This window comes from Sciurus vulgaris, assembly GCF_902686455.1.
Source record: "Sciurus vulgaris genome assembly, chromosome: 12".
NCBI lineage: Eukaryota > Metazoa > Chordata > Mammalia > Rodentia > Sciuridae > Sciurus > Sciurus vulgaris.
Window position 1 is genome coordinate 51,420,449 of NC_136473.1, and position 22,775 is coordinate 51,443,223.

Below are 22,775 nucleotides of genomic sequence, written 5' to 3' on the forward strand. Positions count from 1 at the left end.
AAATAAAAATTTTTCTTCAACTGAAAATTATTGAATCAACACTTAAAAATTGAATCATCAAATATTATAAATACACTATGAAAAACAATGAAATGGCTTTCAAAGAGAAAGTTAACCAAGTTTTAAAAAGTGTGTATGTACATATACAGTCATATATGAAGAAAATCAACGTTTTTTTTCACGTTTTACCAGAATATTAAAGATACTAGAGTAATCAATAACTATAGTATCCGTAAGAAGCAAGTTCATCTCATATACTTTTATATCTACCAAGTCAACAAATATACATATATATACAGGCAGCAAAAGATAATGTCAAATATTCAGAAATTTAGGGATTGAACAACCATAAATAATCCTTAGAACTTCTGGGGAAATTATTATGGCTTTCCAGTAAGTCAGTTAAAATAATTTTGAAGAAGGCTAATTTAGGAAAGTGATGGCATATAAAATTAGCATATATAAATCAATCATTTTCATATATATACAAACAATCTGTATCTGTTTTGGAAGAGAAGACTCACATACAATAGTAACACAAATAAAATAATTATAAAATAAGTTTAGTAAGAAATGTGCAAAACCCACATGAGGGAAACTTTAAAGTCCTCCAAAAAGACTACAAATGAAACTTGAATGAATGGGAAGACACCTGTTTCTTAATAAAAGACTCAACTCTGTTAACTGAGCTGGGGAATACAGGAATAAGAAGTTTTGAGAGCTGGAGAAAACCAGAGTTCCATTTTGACTGTGCTGATTTTGACCCTGCAGGAGAGAGACTGTATGAGCATTGGAGAGATGAAAGATGAGCACCTGGACAGGTCAGCACAGAAGCTATGAGTTTGGGATTCCTTGGCATTGACACTTAGCACCAGTGTGTAGATAAAAAGAAACACAGTCACAGGGTCAGAAATATTGACAATCCTACATCTACAGACCAGGTGAAGAGTGATGAACCACTGCAGGAAACTGAGATCAAACCAGTGGCCAAGGAAGAGAAGGAGAGACAGGAACATGCCATCTGGAAGGCCGAAGAATCAGTCATTCAAAGAATGAAGTGTTCGCCCTACATTTCTAGTACCTGGCCCACAGTGAGAATTCAAAAAATATTTGCTAAATGAATGAATATATGAATAAATCCATGAAGAAGTGAATTTTTCTAGAGTAATATATATTATGAAAGTGGACTCAAGGAGTAGAAGAAAACAATCTGAACTACTCTTGTTAACAGGCTTTATATCTATGTGTAAATGTAGATGTGTATATGTCAACATAACTAAATAAAATTCTAATTCTAAATAAAATTCTAATAAAGTTCAAATCCAGCTTAATTCTGAAAGAATCATACAATATGACTAAATGCCTAATATACCAAAGGTTCTAGGAAAATATTCAGCCACATGTTCACTGAATTACTGAATAGAAGTGAATCGTGTTGGTTAATAAAATATTGAACACTAAATAGTAATGAACTCAGGGGTCTTGGATAAGGTCCTGATGATCATGCAACTCTCCCCCTTTCCTCCAAATGAGTCACCAGAACCAGTTTACCTACTCAGAATCTTCTTTCAACTTGCCATAAAATCTTTCAACAAATCACTGACATCTAGAACTTCAAATGATCACTGAAAGGTCTTCAAATAACCACTTAGTAACCAGACAGAAGAAACCAGGAGTGGAGTTCCCTTTTATTTTTGAGCATCTTCACAGGGCTCATGGGATGAAAGCTAGACCAGGCATTATAACAACTCCTGGGTGTTTCCTTTGAGCAGCTCCAAAATAACATGACTAATTTCCATAGATGCCCCCATCAAAGTAGCTTTCAAAATGTCAGCTATATTGGTATCCATATATAATTGGATCCAAAATGGCTTACCAGATTGCTTGCATAACCTGTTATATATTTAAATGCTTTCTACTCTTCTTAAAACCTAGATAGAGTCTAATACTCCACAGAGGAAGAACTGGCTCATTCAAAGTAACAAACCAACAAATTAAAAACTAATTGTTTCAGCCTGTCATAAATATGAGTAAAGGTGGGGTGGGTGGCACATGCCCATAATCCCAGAAAGGGTGAGGCAGGAGGACAGAAAATTCAAAGCTGGTCTCAGCAAGTCAGCAAGTCCCTAAGGGTCAGTGAGAGCCTGTCTCAATCCATTATGATCTGATAGAATACAAGGTAGTGTCTCTATTTTCTTGTATTTGCTAACATTAGCTTTGTGGCATAATATATGGTCTATTTTAGAGAAGGATCCATGTGCTGCTGAGAAGAAAGTGTATTCACTCTTGGTTGGATGGTATATTCTATAAATGTCTGTTAAGTCTAAATTATTGATTGTGTTATTGAGATCTATGGTTTCTTTGTTCAATTTTTGTTTGGAAGATCTGTCCAGTGGTGACAGAGGTGTGTTAAAATCACCTAGTCTTATTGTGTTATGGTCTATTTGGTTTCAGAAATTGAGAAGTATTTGTTTGACATACATGGATGAGCCACTGTTTGGGACATAGATGTTTATGATTGTTATATCTTGCTGATTTATGCTTCCCTTAAGCAGTATGAAATGTCCTTCTTTATCCCTTTTGACTTACTTTGGCTTGAAGTCCACATTATCTGAAATGAGGATGGATACTCCAGCTTTTTTGCTGAGTCCATGTGCATGGTATGTTTTTCCCCATCCTTTCACCTTTAGTCTATGGGTATCTCTTTCTATGAGGTGAGTCTCTTGCAGGCAACATATTGTTGGATCTTTCTTTTTAATCCAATCTGCCAGACTATGTCGTTTGATTGATGAGTTCAGGCCATTAACATTCAGGGTTATTATTGAGATATGATTTGTATTCCCAGTCATTGGTTCATTTTTTAAATTTTATTTATTTATTTTTTTTCACACGACTTGGTTCCTCCTTTATTTGACAATTCCTTTAGGATAGTTCCTCCCTTTGCTGATTTGTTTCTTTGTTTTTCATTTCTTCCTCATGGAATATTTTGCTGAGAATGTTCTGTAATGCTGGCTTTCTTTTCGTAAATTCTTTTAGCTTTTGTTTATCATAGAAGGATTTTATTTCATTGTCAAATTTGAAGGTAAGTTCTGCTGGGTATCAGATTCTTGGTCGGCATCCATTTTCTTTCAGGGCTTGAAAAATGTTGTTCCAGGCACTTCTAGCTTTTAGGGTCTGGATTGAAAAATCTGCTGATATCCGTATTGGTTTCCCCCTGAATGTAATTTGGTTCTTTTCTCTCATAGCCTTTAAAATCCTATCTTTATTTTGTATGTTAGGTATTTTCATTATAATGTGCCTTGGTGTGGGTCTGTTGTAATTTTGTGTATTTAGAGTCCTATAAGCCTCTTGAACTTGATTTTCCATTTCATTCTTCAGATTTGGGAAATTTTCTGATATTATTTTATTGAATAGATTGTTCATTCCTTTGGTTTGTTTCTCTAAGCCTTCCTCAATCCCAATAATTCTTAAATTTGGCCTTTTCATGACATCCCATAGTTCTTGGAGATTTGTTCATGATTTCTTACCATCTTCTCTGTTTGTTCAACTTTGTTTTCAAGGTTAAATATTTTGTCTTCAATGTCTGAGGTTCTGTCTTCCAGGTGTTCTATCCTATTGGTTGTGCTTTCTATGGAGTTCTTAATTTGGTTTATTGTTTCATTCATGTCAAGGATTTCTGTTTGGCTTTTTTTCAATATCTCTAACTCTTTATTGAAATGATCTTTTGCTTCCTGTATTTGCTCTTTTAACTGTCGATTGGTGTGATCATTCAATGCCTGCATTTGCTCTTTCATCTCATCATTCAATGCCTGCATTTGCTCTTTCATCTCATCGTTTGCTTCCCTGATCATTATAATTATGTACATTCTGAACTCCCTTTCTTTCATTTCTTCTGCCGTGCTGTCATTGGGTTTTATTGATGTAACATCTAGATTTGTTTGGGGCATTTTCTTCCCTTGTTTTCTCATATTGTTCAGGTATCAGTAGACCGCTGAGATATTGCAGATTTCCTCTATTGACTTACAATGTCCCTGAAGATTTCTAATATATCCCCTCTTAGCCTTCAGTAGCCTGAAGTCTTGGAGGAAGTTGATAATGCGGTGCTCCACAAGGAAGCTGCCTCTCTAGGGGTGGTGGCCTTCAGGTGGGTATATTCCCTGCTAGTGGGCAGAGGTGCCTTCACTTGTTGACCAATGGTCATCCAAAGGGGAACTAGGCTGCGGGCTGAGGTAAGGCCTGTTTGGGCCTGTGTCTCTGGTTTTACTCTTCATACACCTTCTAATGAAGCTTTATAGCTTCTTTAAAATGATGAATGAGTAAATAAAAATCACTTTTTCATATACATTATAGATAAATTGAGATCCCACGTGTAAATTACAAACAATAATTATTCCTTACAAGCTTTACCAAAGTTCATCATCGGTCCTTTTTAAAAAATATTTTCATTAGTTGTTGATGATCCCTTATTTATTTATTTGTATGTGGTGCTAAGAATCAAACCCAGTACCTCACACATGCTAGGCAAGTGCTCTACCACTGAGCCACAACCCCAGGCCCTCATCATAAATCTAAAAAAAAAAAAAAAATCGTCCTTTGAATTCACTTAACACTTTGGTCTATAAAATTCTTTGCAAATCAGTACTTCCCTGGTTATCAGTGACTGTGCCAATTTGTTCTTTAGCCTTGGGATCATTCATGTGGAATGTTCTCATTGATAAAAATCAGGGATACTATTAGTTGAGACTGAAATGTGAGCTTGGAGAGAGTGTGGTTTCCTTTCTTTTATTATCTACTCTTTTCACTTAGTAACAGCTGCTTCATCTTCGCTTAACTGTTTAATCCCATTGAACATGCTAAGATAAGTATTTCAAAAGCATATGTACAAAGTGAGGACTTGGTGTATATAGGGCTTTATGTACAGAATTCAAACTGCAATTTCTGATTGCAAGGTTGTATAAAATTACCTAAAAATAAGGAAAACATAAAATCCTTAAATCATCATGTACCATTAATTCTAAATAATCCTACAGTAGTAATCTCTAGAGACAGGAACAAAATTCATGCCAGATTGATCCTCTCCAATCCAGAAATGGAGGTTGAACAGGCTGATATATTGCTATCCTTCTCTGTCATTATTCCCAGTCACAATAATCCAAGTTTTGCCAAAAGCTATGATATTCTGTTTTTAGCATCTTCTTTAAATAATATAGACCTTATTATATTCATTTTTGTGATGTGAATTGTTTGCCACATGAAGGCTTTTACATTATATTATTTAAGAGTCATTAAATGCCACATCTATGTAGGAATGGAAATTTTTTTCAGGCAATATAAGATGTGGACTGGTAGAGATTGCCCCCAAACTCTAGATGTTAGTGTTTTTCTGCAGAATCGACATGTCCAACATAGTAAATGGGTTTATGACTTAAATAAAAACTTTAAACACACACACACACACATACACACACACACACACACACACACCACATAGACAGACACCATGTAGACAGGACAAAGAAGTCTGAATTTCAAATAACATAATTTTCAAACTTTGCTTCAAAATGGAGTTAAGGCAAAATTGTTAATGAGATTTACATTTGAGTTTATAAAGAGAAATCTCATGATTTCATAATCACTTCCAATAAATCATACATATAATTATTTGTTGATATGTATATAGTGCATCCCTTGTAATAATCACCAATAACTTGAAACAAATAATACAAAAGGGGCATTAAGTATGTGAAAATTGTAAAAATACACTAAATTCTGGTTAAATATATATCCATTGTCATACAATTTGTGTAAATACTAAAAGCATAGTTCAAATTTAATTCTAATTTTTCAGAGGTGTACTTGCTTATCATATTAAATAGCCTTGAGAAAACATATTTCTTAAAACCACACACACACACAAATTCTGGCAATGGGAAAATGATTTATTTACCTGGATCTTCTATAGTTAAGTTCTTTATTAACCATTGAACAATGTCTGACCCTAGAAAAAGAAAAAAGAAAAACACAAATAGATGTGAACATTTTGTTTATACATGTTAACTTTAAGAACACTCCACTTTGGCACTTATATTAGTAAGAACTTTTCTAATTGTCATAACAACAGGTCCAAGGATCTTCTGTAAAGGAGTACTGAAAATTACAAGTGTGAATACATTTCTTAAATGAGCCATGGTGAAAGCTAGTAAATCATTAAATATGATATATTTAAGCATAAGTAAAGATTTAATATACTAGTAGTAGATAAAATGATTCATTGAGTACATGTTTACTGAGTGCCTACCATGTTTTAGGCAAAATTCTTAGGATGGCCCTATCTCATTGCTAGTTGTCCCCATCTCATCCTTCTATTTACTCTCAAGCTAAACCAAATTTACTTTTAATTCTTGAATATACCTGTGTGTTAAGCTCCTCTATCTCCATAGCACTTGTTGCTCAGATTGCTATGTCTTTGTCACTCTTTTCAAGATCCTCAAGATTCATGGATGCAGTAGAACATTTCTTGGCTCTTCTTTTTGACCACTGAGTTTACAACACCTGCTACAGATCCTCACAAGAATCCCTATGGTCTTTTATTGCAGTTGGAATCACATCATTTCCTAGCTGTTTATTTGATTAAAGCCTTACAAGAAGTACCTAGAAGCAGGGATTCATCTTTGATTATTTGAAGCACAGCAACTAGAATGATTGCTTAGTAGTGTATGATGAATTAAAAAAATGTTTTCACTCCCTACAGAAGGTATGAAGGAAGAACTGCAAAAACATGCTTGAGTTTGATTTTTAAGGGTATATTTTGGCATATGAAAAAGCAAAATTTAGTTTCTGAAAATATCTATGAAAAACCTTAAAGGCAATAAACTGTCAAAGGAACCATTTATTGCATACTTTCCATATACTAGGTTCTGATAATAATAAGAATTTGAAAACAATAAAAGAGTACACAGCACATTCAGCAAGTCTAGAACTTAAGGTTAAAGAATTTGGATTTTTTCCTTCCTATCAGTAGGGTAGAAAAAGAGACATGTAATGATTTTGAGCAGGTGAAGGATACTATCAAAGCAAGTTTAAGGAATCTGACTGCATTACATGTGTAATACTATAACTAGACAAAAACACAGGAGAGCATTCAACAAACATTTCTACTCTCTGTGATCCAGGATTATAGGCAGAAAGTCTAAACAAAGTGTACAAATTACTTAGAACAAAACTGGAGACTTGTTTCAGGACTTTTTGACTAATTAGATATGAAGGTATTTAATTTTATTTTTAGCACAATTCATTTTTACACAAAATAGAAAAAAAATTATATGTGATTGTTGTGTATACAGAGTAAGCCATGTGGCTACATGTCTGAAATTTCAGTATGATATTAGATTCCATTTCAACCTTTTCTGGAGACTGGCTGAAATTGCTGACTACCCTCTCAGGAATGGCAAACGAATGACATTAACATTGACAAAGTGATTCTAGTTGCTTGAATCGGCATAGTTCAAAACCAGGTTCAAACTACTTGATTACCAGATTTGACAATCATATTCTAAAAGATATGGAAACATTCATACTTGGCATCAATTTTAATATGCATGCATTTAAAAATAATTTCAAGTGTTGAATCTAATTCATATTCTGTTGTAACTGTTCCTAAGCTCCTTTTTATTTAAATGCATTTGAGATCAATTAATTTAGGTCGTTAAGGCAGTTCTGCCAAACTCTTCTGAAAGTAAGAAGGAAACAAGTCCATTCTCAAGAGAGCAGAAATTAGGGGCTGGAGGTAGCTCAGTAGTAGAGCATGTGCTTAAGCACGTGTGAGGATCCAGGTACTATCTCCAGCTCTCCTCCAGAAAAGGAGGGGGGAGGGGGAGGAGAGAATGGGAAAAAGAGAGAGAATGTGTGTACATGTATTACAGAGTACTTTATATCTTAAGTTATATTAAGGCAAGATCCTCCCTTTGAAAAGTAAAAAGGAAACTTAGTTTTCCCAACACATATGTAGCAATGTTTGATGACTAGAATTCCAGGTACACAAATCTTTACTATCTCCAGGTACTCCACTGAGTTTTAACTTTGACTACAGTCTATGGAAAGTTCAGCCATATCCTGAGTTTTTTTTTTTTTTTTTTTTTTTTTTTGCGCGGTGCTGGGGATTTGAACTCAGGGCCTTGTGCTTGCAAGGCAAGCACTCTACCAACTGAGCTATCTCCCCAGCCCTATATTCTGAGTTTTTTAAAGGCATCTCGTTGGAGAATATATGTGAGCAGCCCTTGGGAAATTCCCATTCTTTTGAAGAGAATCAATTATTAGTTCCAGGACTACAAATTACTTTTAATGTGAAACATGATTTAAAATTGCTTTTAGAAAAAGGGTCTCTCTTTTTTTTTTCTTTTCCTCCCTTCTCTTTCTTTTCATTTTCCCCCTTCCTTCTCTTCTCCTTCTTTCCCACCTCTTATTCTCTCTCTCTTTTCTGAGTAGAAAATACAGAATGCCTAATTGGAAACCACACTTAATTTGTGGGACAGGGAACTTTCTTTCTTAATCTAGTTTTGAGTACCACAGGTGCATTTTTGGTTTGGCTGTGATAGTCAATTTAATGGGATTCAATCAACTGTCAGTATTACCTAGCAGATGCTAAAGTGCATTTACTATTGTGTGATCACCTTAACATACTCCTAGTTTTAAGCTGAAACATTATTATTTTTTAAATTTTTAAAAATTGTGAAATGTGTACCCAAGTTCTCCATATTCACCTATTCTGCTCCTATGGTGTTGAGGCCTTTCCCCCTGAGAAAACAGGTAGAGACAGAGAGCAGAAAAGGCCAGTATCTTAATGGAATCAGAAAATTGAAAGAGAAATATGCTATCATAAATTCCTCTTGAGAAGAGTATTCAAACTTAAAATGTGGCACTGTGGCCTGAAGAGGAAACATTTAGGAAGGAATGCCACCTCTCCAGCAATTCTCCAGCTATATGTTTAATGGATAAAGGAAAAGATCTGGTATATATATTTTTTCAAGTATGAATGTAAATGTTAAGAATATTTTAGAGTTTTTTCTGTCTTTATTCCAGAGACCTCTAAGGACTATGCCGGCTTTTTTGAAAGTTGGCTTTAACTACAGCCTGTGGCAAGTTTAGGCACAAGTCAGGGTTCATCCTCTAATTCTGAGTATTTAGAGGCATCCATTTAGAGTTAGAAAGCTATGTGTTTGCTGTATTTAGCAGAAGCAGTAGAGATTTTTAATTGTGTAGTCCCAGCGATACTTGACTTGATATGAAAATGAGCAAAAACCATCAAAATTCTTCCTCATCACCTGCTCATGGTCCTCGATGTGCCACAGTGTTTCTATCTTCCATGACTTTGCTAATCTTATTCTGTCTCCAACTTTTTACTGTGGTTAATTCCTACTGACATTTGGTTCAGACATTAGCTACTCCAGGAAGCCTGTTCTGGCCACTACCAGTCCACCTAAACTGGGGAAGGCATATGTTTGTTAACATCCTCATAATTCACTTATCAATGGTTTCATTATCCTCTCTTTATTTTTAGCTGTCTTCCCTTTTGCACCAACAGTACCTGGAAGGCAGGGAAGGTGTATCATTGATTCTCAAATCCCCAAAATTCAGATCAATACCTTACAAGTAAAAAATCATCAGAAAATTTTGAAAGCATGGATACATGAACACGATTCCCCTCCCAACATTCTACTCTTAAGGATGGCATTCCTTATGCAAAGGATATTCTTCCAGCAAGTAATTTCCAGGCATCATAATCATCTCATAAATGTTTTATCTTTCCTTCTCAAAGGCTAATCTACTACTTCATTGATAACTAAAGCAAAGAGATCAAAGACAGTTGGACATCAATATTATTTCCTGCCTCATGCTATGGACCGGCAACGTGAAGGGACCTCCCCAATTCTGCCCTGGTGTAGACTGATAGCACCTGCACCTGTCTCTGTGTTGAGCCCATAAGACCTCTATTACTCTCCATATCCCCTCCACAGATTGGCATATACCTTCAGAAACTGCAGTTGTCCACATACTAAACATGAATTAGAGGCTTAGAAAAAAACTTAAGGACATCTTAAAAAGAAAAATACTGCAAAACTTTTGGAATATGATAAAGAGTATTTTCTAAGAAAGAAAAATTTTAGAAATTTGGTTTGTATGCTTTACAAAATTAAGCTTTTTCATAATTTCTGCTGACACCATTAATGAAAATTTTGACTTATAATCACAAAAGAGGCCTGAGGTAAAGATGCTGACCTTTGCGATATATCTCACTCAGGAAAATAAACAGGTCCTTTGAAACCTGAAGACAGGTCTTTACACACTTTTCTGAAGACTTCTATCCACATAGACACAGTGCTGGCAATATGAATATTTTTGTTTAAAAAATGCCACAAATAATCCATATTTGAGGGATAACCATTCGTAAAATCTCTCATTAAATAGAATACATCCTATATATCAAGGGAATATTTTTCAACACTATTTTTAGTTCCGCAAAATAAGCATAATAAATGTTAATCATCATCAAGCAGCAACATAATGAATAGTTATTGGGTTTCTGGGCAAGTTCGGCTGTGGCATGCACTTTTAGGGCCAAGAAGAAATGAAGGTGAAGTGAAGCATATTTGCTCATTTGTGAGTCTCTCCAGGGAAGAAGCAAAGTCTGACTCATCACATTTCTTCATTCTCTTCAAAAGGACTCAATGTAGATGGGTCATCAGACGCTTATTGAATGTATGACTCAATGTTTATACACATATATTTTATGCACAAAACACTTAAAATGACAAAAATAGCCCTATCAGTGACTATTAGCATTTTATGAAACTCAATCTGTCTCTAATTGTGATAATTTTTTAAGTAATTCATGAAAAAACAATTTTAACTCAGTTAAATTTTTAAACTTGTGGAATTTCCCTAGGGTTTGAGAAATAAAGGGATTTAAAAAAATACCCAGCCTATAATTCATTTTTAAAGCTAAAATAATAAATAAACTCCTTACTCTTTCAAATAATTGGTTAACTAATTATCTAAGAATAAATTTTGGTTTTGATAATGACTGTTTCCACTGGCCAACATATCCTGTTCAGAGTTTTTAAATGTGATTGTACAAACATTGCTATAGCTAGGATTCAACAAAGCAACTTACCACCAAAGGAAAAGAAGAGACTAATTCCAGCCCAACCATAGTATGTGTTCTCTAAACAACATGTTGATCCAATACATCTCAGCAATGGAAAAAATGTGGAAATCACTGATGAATGACCTGTGTCCTTATTCTGTCTGCCTTTGGGCAAAAGTGGGGACTCAAGAAGAAAAAGAAAGTCTCTGGCTTCCAGAACAGACTAGGTATTCACAGTGAGGTCTGAGGTTCTCCCATTTAACGTGAACAATTTCTCAAACATTAACAGCAGGCAAGGCCACCCTATCAAGACAAGACAGATCTATCAAGATGAAAATAGGACTACTTCTTAAGCAGGTTAAAACACAGACAATGCAGGAACATGGTTCAAACCAGAAAATATCAAGTGCAGCCTAACCTGGCTATATGAGTGACTGTTGCTTTACCAATTCCATATTCTGCCTTGTCTAATTTGGTCCTCCTATAGATAAAATATATTAAGATACTCAATCAGAATTTCCCCAAGGTCTTGGGAGCTTCCAATCTGAGCAAATCCCCCACTTCCTCAAGTCTTTCCCAAATATCAAAGTCCAAATTCCATATAGATTCTTCCTAACACCTGAGTACTAAAGCACTCTGTTATCCAGGGTGTGCATTCTCCTTAGGAATGAACTAGACTATTTCAACAAGGTATGTTCCTTGTGGTCTGAGGACACTGACTGTTTCAAATAAAAAACTGCTGATATATCCAGGCCCGGTGGCACACACCTGTAATCCCAGCAAACAACTAGGCTGAGATAGGAGGATAGTGAGTTAAAAGTCAGCCTCAGCAACTTAGCAAAGCCCTAAGTAACTCAGTAAGACCCTGTCTCTAAATAAAATACAAAACAGGGAGGGGGATGTTGCTCAGTGATTACATGCCCCTGAGTTCAATCCTCGGAACCAAAAAAAAAAATAAGCTAATATCTAAGATCGTGTTACACTTTGGATATGTGGTATCCCTGAACAGCTCATGTGTGAGACAATGCAAGAAAATTAGAGGTGAAATGATTGGGACATGAGAGTCTTAAACTAATTAGTGCATTAATCTCCTGATAGAGAGTAACTGAGTAGTAACTGTAGACAGGTGGGGTGTGGCTGAGGAGGTAGGTAACTGGGGGCATGCCTTTAGGGTTTATATTTGTCTGTGGTCAGGGGAACTGTCTCTCTGGCCCTCTGCTTCCTGGTGACCACGTCCTGAGCTGATTTCTTTCTCCACACTCTTCTACCTTAATGTTCTGCCTCATCTTAAGCCTTAAGTTGGCCACCTGTGAAGTGAGACCTCTGAAACCATGAGTCCCAATTAATCTTTTTCTCATCTAAATTATTTTTGTCAGGTCTTTTTGACACATTGATGAAGAAGCTGACTAAAACAAATTGATACAATAATAACAAAATTTGAATATCTTCTTAAGGCATTTTTGATCATAAATAACAATATTTGAGGGAAGGATAAAAACAAACTTATGAATGAAGAAATTCACTAAAAGTACCTGGAACCAAAGGCAAAGGATACATTTGGGCCTCAAGGACAAATGGAAACAGAAACTCTGATATTCTCTCCTATTTTCACTTCGCTTCATTCTGAGGCATCTTTATTTCTCTCTATAAGACAGCCTTTACTATTCCCCAACCCTAAAGCAGATCACAAAAGTTCACCCGGCTTACATCTATGCTACTGCATCCTTACATCTATGCTACTGCAGCTAGCAAGCAGTTTGAGGTTGAAATTGTGTGGTCAAAAATTTCTAATAGCTAGGCTGAACCAGGAGGACTGAGAGTTTAAAGCCAGCCTCAGCAACGGGAAGGTGGTAAGCAACTCAGTGAGACCCTGTCTCTAAATAAAATACAAAGTAGGGCTGGGATATTATTGTTTTGGGGTCTATGTGTAATTTAATGTCATGGAGTAGTTTTTTCCATGTAATTGGGTGCATTGAAATTTGGGACATAAATATTTACTATGGTTAGATCTACTTGTTGAATTGTTCCCTTTACTTGGATGTAGTGGCCTTGTCTCTTTTGATTAATATTTTGCTTGAAATCTGTATTGTCAGAAATGTGAGCAGCTACTTCTACTTATTTTCTGAGACCATATGCCTGGAATATTTTTTTTTTTTTGTCATTGTTTTAGCTTCAATCTGTGGGTGCCTCTGCTTATGAGTCTCTTGAAAACATATAGGATCTGTTTTTTTGTCCATTTTGCTAATATGTGTCTTTTAATTGAAGAGTTGAGACCATTAACATTAAGTATTAGTGTGTTTGTGGTTTCTTGCCATTTAGGTTTCTGGCTATATTTTACCCTATCTTGATTCTCACTTAAGTGAATTATTCTTCTATTGAACTTTCTCTGTTTATGGGCTTTGGGAATTTTTTTCACTTCCTCTGTGTGCAGTTTATCTTTGAGTATTCTTCGTAGTGCTGGCTTGGTTCTCATGAATTCTTTTAGCTTACTCTTGTTGCAGAATGTTTTTATTTCCCCTAAAATTTGAAACTGAGTTTTGCTGGGTATAGCAACTTTGGCTGATAGTTTTCTTTTAGCACTTGGAATCTTATTCCATGCTCTCCCTGGTTTTTAGGGTCTGAGCTGAGAAATGAGAAGTGAGCCTTATTGGTTTGTCTCTAAATGTGACTTGATGTTTCTCTTGTGGATTTTAATAATCTTTCCTTATTTTCAATGTTAGGCATTTTGAAAATGATGTGACTCAGCAAGCTTCTCATTTGACTGGGTCTATTTGGGGTCTTATGAATCTCCTGTATGTAGATGTCTATATTGTTTCTGAAATGGGAATAGTTTTCTGCAACTATCTCATTGAAAAATGTTCTTTATGCTTTTAGTTTGTATCTCAATGTTCTCTTCTATCCTGTTGATTCTCAGGTTTGGTCTTTTAAAGTTATCCCAGAATTATTGTATATTCCGGTCATGTTCTATAGTTTTTTTCCCTTTACTACCTTCTGTGTACTCAAGGTCATATAGCCTGCCTTCAATGCCTAAAGTTCTGTCTTCAAGGGCTGAGGTTCTATTTTCTATGCAATCTAATCTGTTGGTGATGCTGTCAAGTAAGTTTTTAATTTGATGGGTCACGTATTCATTTCTTGGTTTCTTTTCACTATTTCTATTTCTTTATTAAATTTGTGTTTTATTTCCTGTAATTGCTCTCTTAGTTCCTTCCTTAGATCTCCTTTTAATTCACTGAACATTTTGATAATCAGCTTTTTATAATCTTCTTGTGGGTTTTCATCTACCTCAGTATCAATGGGATCCTTTGTTGGTGGACTGTGGACTTTGGTGGGAGATTTGTTTGCCTGTTTTCTCATGTTTTCAGAGGTGTTGGTCTTGTGCATCAATTGAAGTGGATTTCTCTACATCTTTTGTTTTTTGTGTGTGTGTATGTCTTCTGTGTGTAATTATCTTATTTGTTGAGACTTCTCTGTTCTTGACATACGGGTAGATGTCAAGGGGTAGAACCTAAGTTCCCTCTCTGGTTTTTCCTCCTTTGGTCCCTCTTCATGATTCAGGGTTTTCATCTCCTCCCTTCTTTAAGTTTGAGTAATGTTAGAGAATGTTTAGTTCAGCAGCAGAATCTCTAACCTATAAACTTTTAATGTCCCTGTAGGTTCCCAGCACCTCACAGAATGGAGGCAAAATAAACAATAGTCACAATTGTTGTAAATAACAAATAGTTAATAACAAGTGTTAAAGTAAATACCCAGATTCTACTACAACATCTTCAATATTAACTGACACTAATAAGGAGGAATGGTGGATTCAGAAATTGTAAGCAGTGAAAATAACAACCATGGACTAACTCTGGCTTTAAAGCAAATAGTAGTTGTCAAATATTTCATCCAGAGGCAATGATTGTATTAATGTTAATGGTGGGAACAGGAGTTATACAAATCCATTAGTTCTAAGTGATGATAAAAAAATATAGTTAATTAGGGGAAAAGGAAATATGTTAGAAAATAAGGAAAGACTTCACAATTTCAGGAAGTGACAAGAAAAGAATGCAGAAGAGTTGTAGTGAGAGATATTTATACAAAGGGAGGGGAAAATAGAGGAAGCAAGGTATTGCAAAAGAGGGAAAAAGAACAATAGAATTAGGCCATGAGCAGGGAAAGAAAAAATAGAAAGAGAAACAAGAAATAAATGAAAATAATACAAAATCAAACCAGGTTATACAATCTAATGAGCCCAAATCCTCACACAACAATGCTAGGAAAAGATAATTACACTTAAAAAATACTGAATAAGAAAAAGACACAAATAATACATGTATATATGTCCCTGAACCAACCAGGACAACCAGAATTCACATGTTCGCATACACACACACACACACACAAGGAATAAGAAACAATAATAATACTTTTTAAAAAATATTTTAAAATTCCAAAATTTTGCTGAAGACTGAAGGAAACTTCTCCACTGAGGTGGTCAAAATATTTGACCAGAATGTGTAGTCTTTGTATAGGTCTAATAGTCTTTCCAATTTATCAGTTGTATACTGACAGAACAAGGGATGGGGGATGTTCACCCCTTCCTGTTTTTGTGTTGCTCTCTGAGTTACCAGTTGGAGTGGCCTAAGATTGAAACTTTTTGATATTAGACTCAGTTTGTCTTCTCACCAGTATGAGATGGAATGGTTAAGATGTATGGTTGGTTCGTGTTGTGCTCTTTCTGACCAATTCAGTTCATGCCCAGGGTACCACTTCTGCAGAGGCCTGAGAGGGAGTTCCAGCAGATGATGCTGAGATCTAGTCAGGCCTCAGGTCTAATGAGGCTTGTTGAATGGTACAGTCTTTGGTGACACTAAATGGACCCACCCCTAGGGGCAGACATTAGCTGATCACTTCCATGGTTTGGTTCCCAAGTGCCTCCCAAGAAATTCAATCATAGTGTATAGGGGCATTTCCTCAGCTCACTGCTGCTTAGGAGCACAGCCTTCCCAGGATTAGTCCCTCCCTAAGTGTATTCACCCCCGCCAACTCAGACTTCCAGCGTGCTTCAACTGGTCACCTGAGCTGCCAGACACAAAGGCTGCCCTTCGCCCTTCTGACTTGAATCCCCTGGGTACAGTCTACTCAGCACCTGTTTCTCTTATGTTCAGCCACTCACTGCCTAGGTCTCTTGATAGGTGCTTGCCAGGATATTGTGGCTGTGTGTGTGCTTTCTGATTTCCTGAGTCCTGTAGATGCCAAGGGGGCACACTCATTCCAAGATGGCGCTCTACTCAGCTCTCCATTGCCAGCTGAGATACAGAACACACTTTTTAAGCATCTGCGTGAGCTTTGCAAGGACCAGAGCATGGTGCAGCCTCTTGGGTCAGATATTTGAGGCAGTGTGTTTGATCTCAGGTTTCTCTGTACCAAGATACCCCACAGTGCAGCTTGGAATGTGGCTTCCTTCACTCCCCTTCCTTTGTCTTTCTTCTTTATTGTCCCCAAATTTCTGAGTCCCTAAGCCACTTTGAGGGTTCAATATGTAATTTTAGTGAAATCCCTCTTTTGCCCACCTTGCTCAGAATCTGTACACCCTCTGCTTTGGCCTGACAGCATCGGACAGCACAGCATGGTTTGGAATGCAGCTTTCTTCTATTCTGCCATCTTCCAATGCCTCCACACTGCTCTTGGAAAGTAGAGAATTTTTTAAAAGAATTTTTAAATTATGAATTTAATTTTCTTAATAGTTGTAGGACTTATAGGACTATTTAAATCATCTATCTCCTCTTGGGTGAATTGTGGGTAGTTTGTGATTTTTGAGGAATTGATCTATTTTGTTTAAATCATCAAATTTTGTATGTAGAATGGTTTGTAGAATTCTTTCATCTTCTGGATATCTATAGGGTTTCTTGTGATTTTCCCTTTCATTCCTCAACATGGTCATTTGAGTCTTTTTTCTTTGAATATCATGCTACATGTTTGTCAATCTTATTGATTTTTTTAAAAAAGAACCAGCTCTTTGTTTTATTGATTTTCTCGTTTTTAAGTTTTAGTTCTATTGATTTTTGCTTTTATCTTTATTATTTTTCTTACATGTGCTTGCTTTGGGTTTATTTTGCTCTTCTTTTTGTAGGTTCTTCAGTTGGGAATTGAGGTTATTGATTTGAAACTTTTCATCATTTTTAGTGTATATATTTATGTTATAAATTTCTCCCTCAGTATTATTTTTGGCAGGGTTTCACAAATTTTGACTTGTTATATTTTTGTTCAGTTTGATGTTTTTCAAGAGGATTCTTGAATGGCATTAATTATTTAGAGCATGTTGTTTAATTTCTAAGTGTTTGCAGATTTCCCTGTCAACTTTTTGCGATTCGTTTGATTTCATAGTGTTCAGAGAATATACATTGTATGGTTTCTGTACTTTAAAATTTCTTAAGATGTGTTTAAAGGCCAAGAATGCAGTCTGTGTTCATGAATGTTCTGTGTGAGCTTGAGTAAAACAGGTCTTTTGCTACTGTTGCTCGGAGTATCCTATAAGTGCCAATCTGATTAAGTTGCTTGATAATGTTGTTCAAGTCATCTACAAGCAATTCTCTGCCGGTTTGATATATCTATTACTGACAGAGAAGTGCTGAAGTTTCCAGCTGTAAAAGTGGTCTATTTCTTCCTTCAGTTCTATGCATTTTGCTTCACATATTTTGATGCTCTCTTGTTAGGTACATATCTATATAAGTGTGTTATGTCTTGTTGAATAAATTAATTCTATCTTTATTCAGTGACTCCCTTGAGTACTTACACTTTTTCTTGAAGTGAGGTCAGTTTTGTTTGAAATTAACACCCATTCCCACTTTGCTTTGATTGAGGTTTGCATGATATATCCTATCCTAGGAGCTGGGAAGGAATCAGAAAACAATTTCTGGTTATTACATTCTGATGGAAGTGGATGGGACAATAAACAAAACATGTAAACATGTAAATATATCACACATCAGGTGGTCATAAATGCTGTTGAAAAAAATAAGATATCCCTGGTAAATTAAGATCTGAGTAGTGATAGGAGAAATTTCACTGGAACAAATTATGTGAGTGCCTGAGGCAGAATATTTCAGGCCCAGAAAACAAATTACAAGGCCCAAAGGCAGAACCCTGATGGGCATATAGAGACACAGCAAGGAAGTGAGTGTAGATGGAACAGAATTACGGAAGTTGCAAGTGATAAGAAATGAGGACAAAGAGGTCACTGGATCAGATCACACAGTGTGCTTAGTGCCATTTTACTTTGAGCTAAGAGGCATTTTACTTTGAGCTTGTTGTGCCCAGATCGAGAATCCCCAAAGACCACCAGGGAGCCATCTCCGATGCAAAAGCAAAAGGGTCTTTATTGCAAGCTCGAGCTTGGACTCACAGAGTTCACTGACACAGCAGGTACTGAGAGCCCCGAGTCTCGATTCAGTGGGATTTTTATGAGCTCCACAGTAGAGCGGGAAATTTGAACAAAGCAAAGTACACAGTTGGCTGATCTTCCAACATGTGAGGTTTGGCATGTTACCACTGGCTTAGGGTACCCAGGTCTTAACATATTGACATATATGATTCGGAATGTTAGGCATTGGCTTGTTAGCTCCCGATTGGTTGTTTGCCAAAGGCCAGTCCTAATCTAGTAGCCTTCCTGGAATAGGCTATCTAGGCCTGAAATCTTTCATGCTCTAAATGCAGCCTGTCATGGCCTTGGTTTAGCTCCCTTTTCAAGCTAAGAGGCAGCCTTTGTTTGCTTAATCAGATTGCTACATCAAAGACATTTTTGAGAGGCAATGGTGGTAGACAATGAAGAAAACAATGATAATACTGGGCATGGTGTAAGCACAAAGGAGCTTTAAATGGGTTCCTGGTGAGGGAACCAAAAATGTAAGCACAAAGAAAGGATGCAGGAAGCTGACCTGGGATCAGCAAACTCTTCTTTATTCAGCAGAGGAGTCAGTCAAACACCAGAGAGGCTCATCTTCCAGGGCAGAAAACAACTTTGGGTCAAGACATGGGTCTCAGTTTTATAGGTCTCATGGGGTCGGGGGCAGGAAGGTGATTCCTGGGGTTTATTAGGGTCAGCTGATTCATTAGGGTTGGACACAAGGGTAGGTAGGGACATTCCTGGGGTTTATAGTATTTAGGTCAGATGATCCATTAGGGTGGGGATCAAGTGCCAGTCAGGTGCGAGTTCTTTTGTGTTCTCCTGTTTTTCCTTCCTGCCTTTAAATGACAAAAGCTCTAATTTACTACCTACAAGGCTGGTGAGGGAACACTGAAGACAGGGGAAATGTCCTGGGACCTATTTTCCATATCCTTCATGTGGCTGCCTGCCTATAATCCCAGCAAATTTGGAGGCTGAGGTAGGAGGATTGCAAATTCAAGGCCAGTTTCAGAAAATTAAGGAGATCCTGAGCAACTTAGTGAGACCTTGTCTCAAAACAAAACAACAACAACAACAACAAAAAATGAATAAGCCTAGAGATCTGTAGTTAATAATGTTGTTAAGGTTTGGATGTGACTTGTCCCCCAAAAGCTAATGTCTGAGACAATGCAAGAAGGTTTAGAGAAAGAGATGATTGGGATTTGAGAGAATAATGTTAATCCTGGTAGGATTAACTGAGTGGTAACTGAAGATAGGTAGGGTGTAGCTGGAGGAGGTGGGTCATTGGGCCATGGGGTATATATTTTGTATTTGGTGAGTGGAGATCTCTCCTTTCTCTATGCTTCCTGATCATCAGGTGAGCTGCTTTCTTCCACCACACTCTTCTTCTGGTGATATTCTGCCTCACCTTGAGCTCTGAGGGATGGAGCCAGCTGTCTATGAATTGAGACCTCTGAAACTCCAAGCCCTCAGATAAACTTTTCCTCCTCTATAATGTTCTAGTCAAATCTTTTAGTCACAGCAGAAAAAGAGCTGACTAAAACAATACTGTATACCAGTAATTATCCAAGAGAGTAGATTTTAGATATCCTTACCATAGGGAAAGATGTTAAAAAAGGGTATCTATATATGAGATGATGGGCACAGTATTTGCTTGACTGTAGTAATCTCTTTGCTATGTATGTGTATTGAGGCATTATTTGTACACAAATAAATAAACAATAGGTCTAATGTGAAAAGGGGGGCCTAGGAATGTGGTTCAGAGGTAAAGTGCCCCTGGGTTCAATTCCACAAAAATATAAAACAACAACATCAACATCAATAATAACTTTTAAAGATAGTAATGATGATAGAGAATTTTTTTGAAAGGCACTTGAAACTTCTAGCTTTTTACATTTCTTCATACCATCTCCTCATTCCCCCCTCTCTGAATGATTATAAATCAACTTATTAAGTTCATTTACAAATTTTCCCAGTGATTACTGAATTGAAAATTAGTAATGTCAGCTGGTACCTTTGGGTTAGAGTTAGACTGGCCCATGACCATAAACTCAGAATTGGGAGGTGGACACCTTTGTCAGATTCATATTTGTATAGGTATGTCAGAAGGCATGCATTAAACTGCTGGAAGAGTCACAAATGGGGAAAAACTGGAAAGCAGAAATTATGGGTCAGATGAAAGTTAAAGGACTAAAAGTTATTAAGTTAATGAGATGTCATCTGGAACAGTACCTGGAAGGACAGGAATAAGTCCATATGATCATATGGACTCAAGTAACTAAAGGTCACTTTGTTCAGAAATAATTACTCATTTGGTTCTGGGAATGAAAACTTGATAATGGTACAAGTCTACAGCCTGGGCACTGGTTGTAGAGCCAACAAATTGGGATTCTCCTATGGATTAACATTTCCAACAAAATACACATGGATTTAAACATAGAAGGCAAACATATGGCAACACATACTTCCTTGTTCCTAACACAAACAAACCAGGAGACAGTCCCAAATGGATTAAGATCCCTGTGATGATCTCTCCCTGACAGGTTCAATACCTAGAAAGGAACAACTGCTGAGCATGTATAAATATGTGAAGAATTAAACTGCATTTTAGAATAGTTTTATTTTGTTCTCCTCCCTAGAGGCCAAGAGGCACAAATTAAAACCCATAGATCAAAAGCTTAACTTCCCTTTTAGAAATCATTCATAAATTAGTTAACATTCAGAAGACCAGCCACTTTGTGGTTTTGTGACTTGCAAGTTAATGTCTTTCTTGGCCAATGCACCAGTTTCCTGCTGATCCTATCAGTGGGTCTCATTTGCAAATCTCAGCATCTAGGATGTCATAACAGCGAGAACCAGCAGACGGTCTCCAGTGGGAGAGGTGTGAGCTCCATCAAAGGCTTGGTCTTCTCATCAGAAACGCTGTCACCACCTTTCTTCCCACATGGGTTTCCCTCTGTCAATGTGGCCCTATGCCTGGTAAATCCGCATAATGAGACCATTTTCATAAATCATATGTTATCAGCACACAGATTGTTTTGGCCTATAACCAGGACCATTATGTGTTTTGTTTCAGCTAAACTGAATACATATTACTAGTGAAATAAAAGGAAATTTTATTTTGTCTCAAGTTGACAAAATAATTTAAAAGGGGGTTGAAGAAGTATGATCCTGGAGAATTTATTTGGGTGATTCCATGAAACAAATTTTTTTTCCATTAAGTTCTTGCATTGCAATCTTCCACAGAAAATACTTGGCAAGTGCCCATCCTTCCAGAATAATCCAGATTAGATTGGGGATCCAAAGGCAGAATGATATATGTGCTAATTCCTTCCTGGCATCAGGCAGGGGTCAGTCTTATGGAATGGCAACAGGAAAGGATGGTGGCTTCAGTGAAGAGGTCATAGAAAAGAGTAAGAGGAAAGCAATGGAAACTGGCTACGTTAGCTGAAGGAGGAACTACAAGAGTTGGAAGAGGTCTAAAAGTTCCTAAGGACACTTGAGTGTTGAACATGGAAGCCTGGTGAAAATTAAATGCTAACTTGTCTGCTGGGGGTTCTCTACAAGGTGGATAGAGGGACCTATAGATAAGAGGGTACAGTTACAGACAATAGTGGTAACCCACACCCCTAAAACAGTCAGACCACAAGCAACCACCAGTGCTGAAAAATTGAACAGTGGATATAGCTAGTATGCAGAGCAAGACCCAAAGACAGTAGGATAACACAACTAAGCAAATGCCATTGAAAACAGAGAACCATAAAGGACTGGAAACCAAAGTCCAGGGCCCTTCCTTCCTGCAAAGAAAGAATGTCATGTAACTTATCCCCATCCCCACCTCCCACACCAGAATGCTGTTCAAGAAAAGAAAAGGTGAAGTGGACTTGAGAAGAAACACTGCCCAAGTGACAGTCAGTCATCAGGAAGTGAGAGAATAACCTATAAGTGTTCAATTACACATAACTGGCAAGATTAAGCCACATTTCTCAAGTTTCTCCCTGTCACCTTCCTGACTCTTCATCACTAAAAGAAACACAGCTCTTGAAGACATTCAGATCAGTTATTCAGAGATAAAAAGATATGCACTCTCCCCCTTGTCATGGGGTTATGTCAATGTTAAACAAGCTGCATTGGGAATCTAAAAAGGACACTCCACTCCATCTCATAGCTGAGAAGACGTGACTATTGCCTCCACTCTGCTCGTGAGAAAATTTAGTTCAATAAATATGCCTCTTCCTATCTATACAG

General features: G+C 36.8%; 1 protein-coding gene across 4 annotated transcripts in view; it reads right to left on the reverse strand.

Annotated features, from left to right (window-relative positions):
* The window catches only part of RGS7 (regulator of G protein signaling 7), a 471,183-nt gene that overhangs the window by 143,368 nt on the left and 305,040 nt on the right, over nucleotides 1–22,775 (reverse strand). For all 4 annotated transcript variants that reach the window (XM_079106140.1, XM_079106142.1, XM_079106141.1 and 1 more), the window contains one exon: nucleotides 5,948–5,998. In XM_079106140.1, coding sequence (XP_078962266.1) covers nucleotides 5,948–5,998 — 51 coding nt within the window. The remainder of the gene's footprint in view (nucleotides 1–5,947; nucleotides 5,999–22,775) is intronic.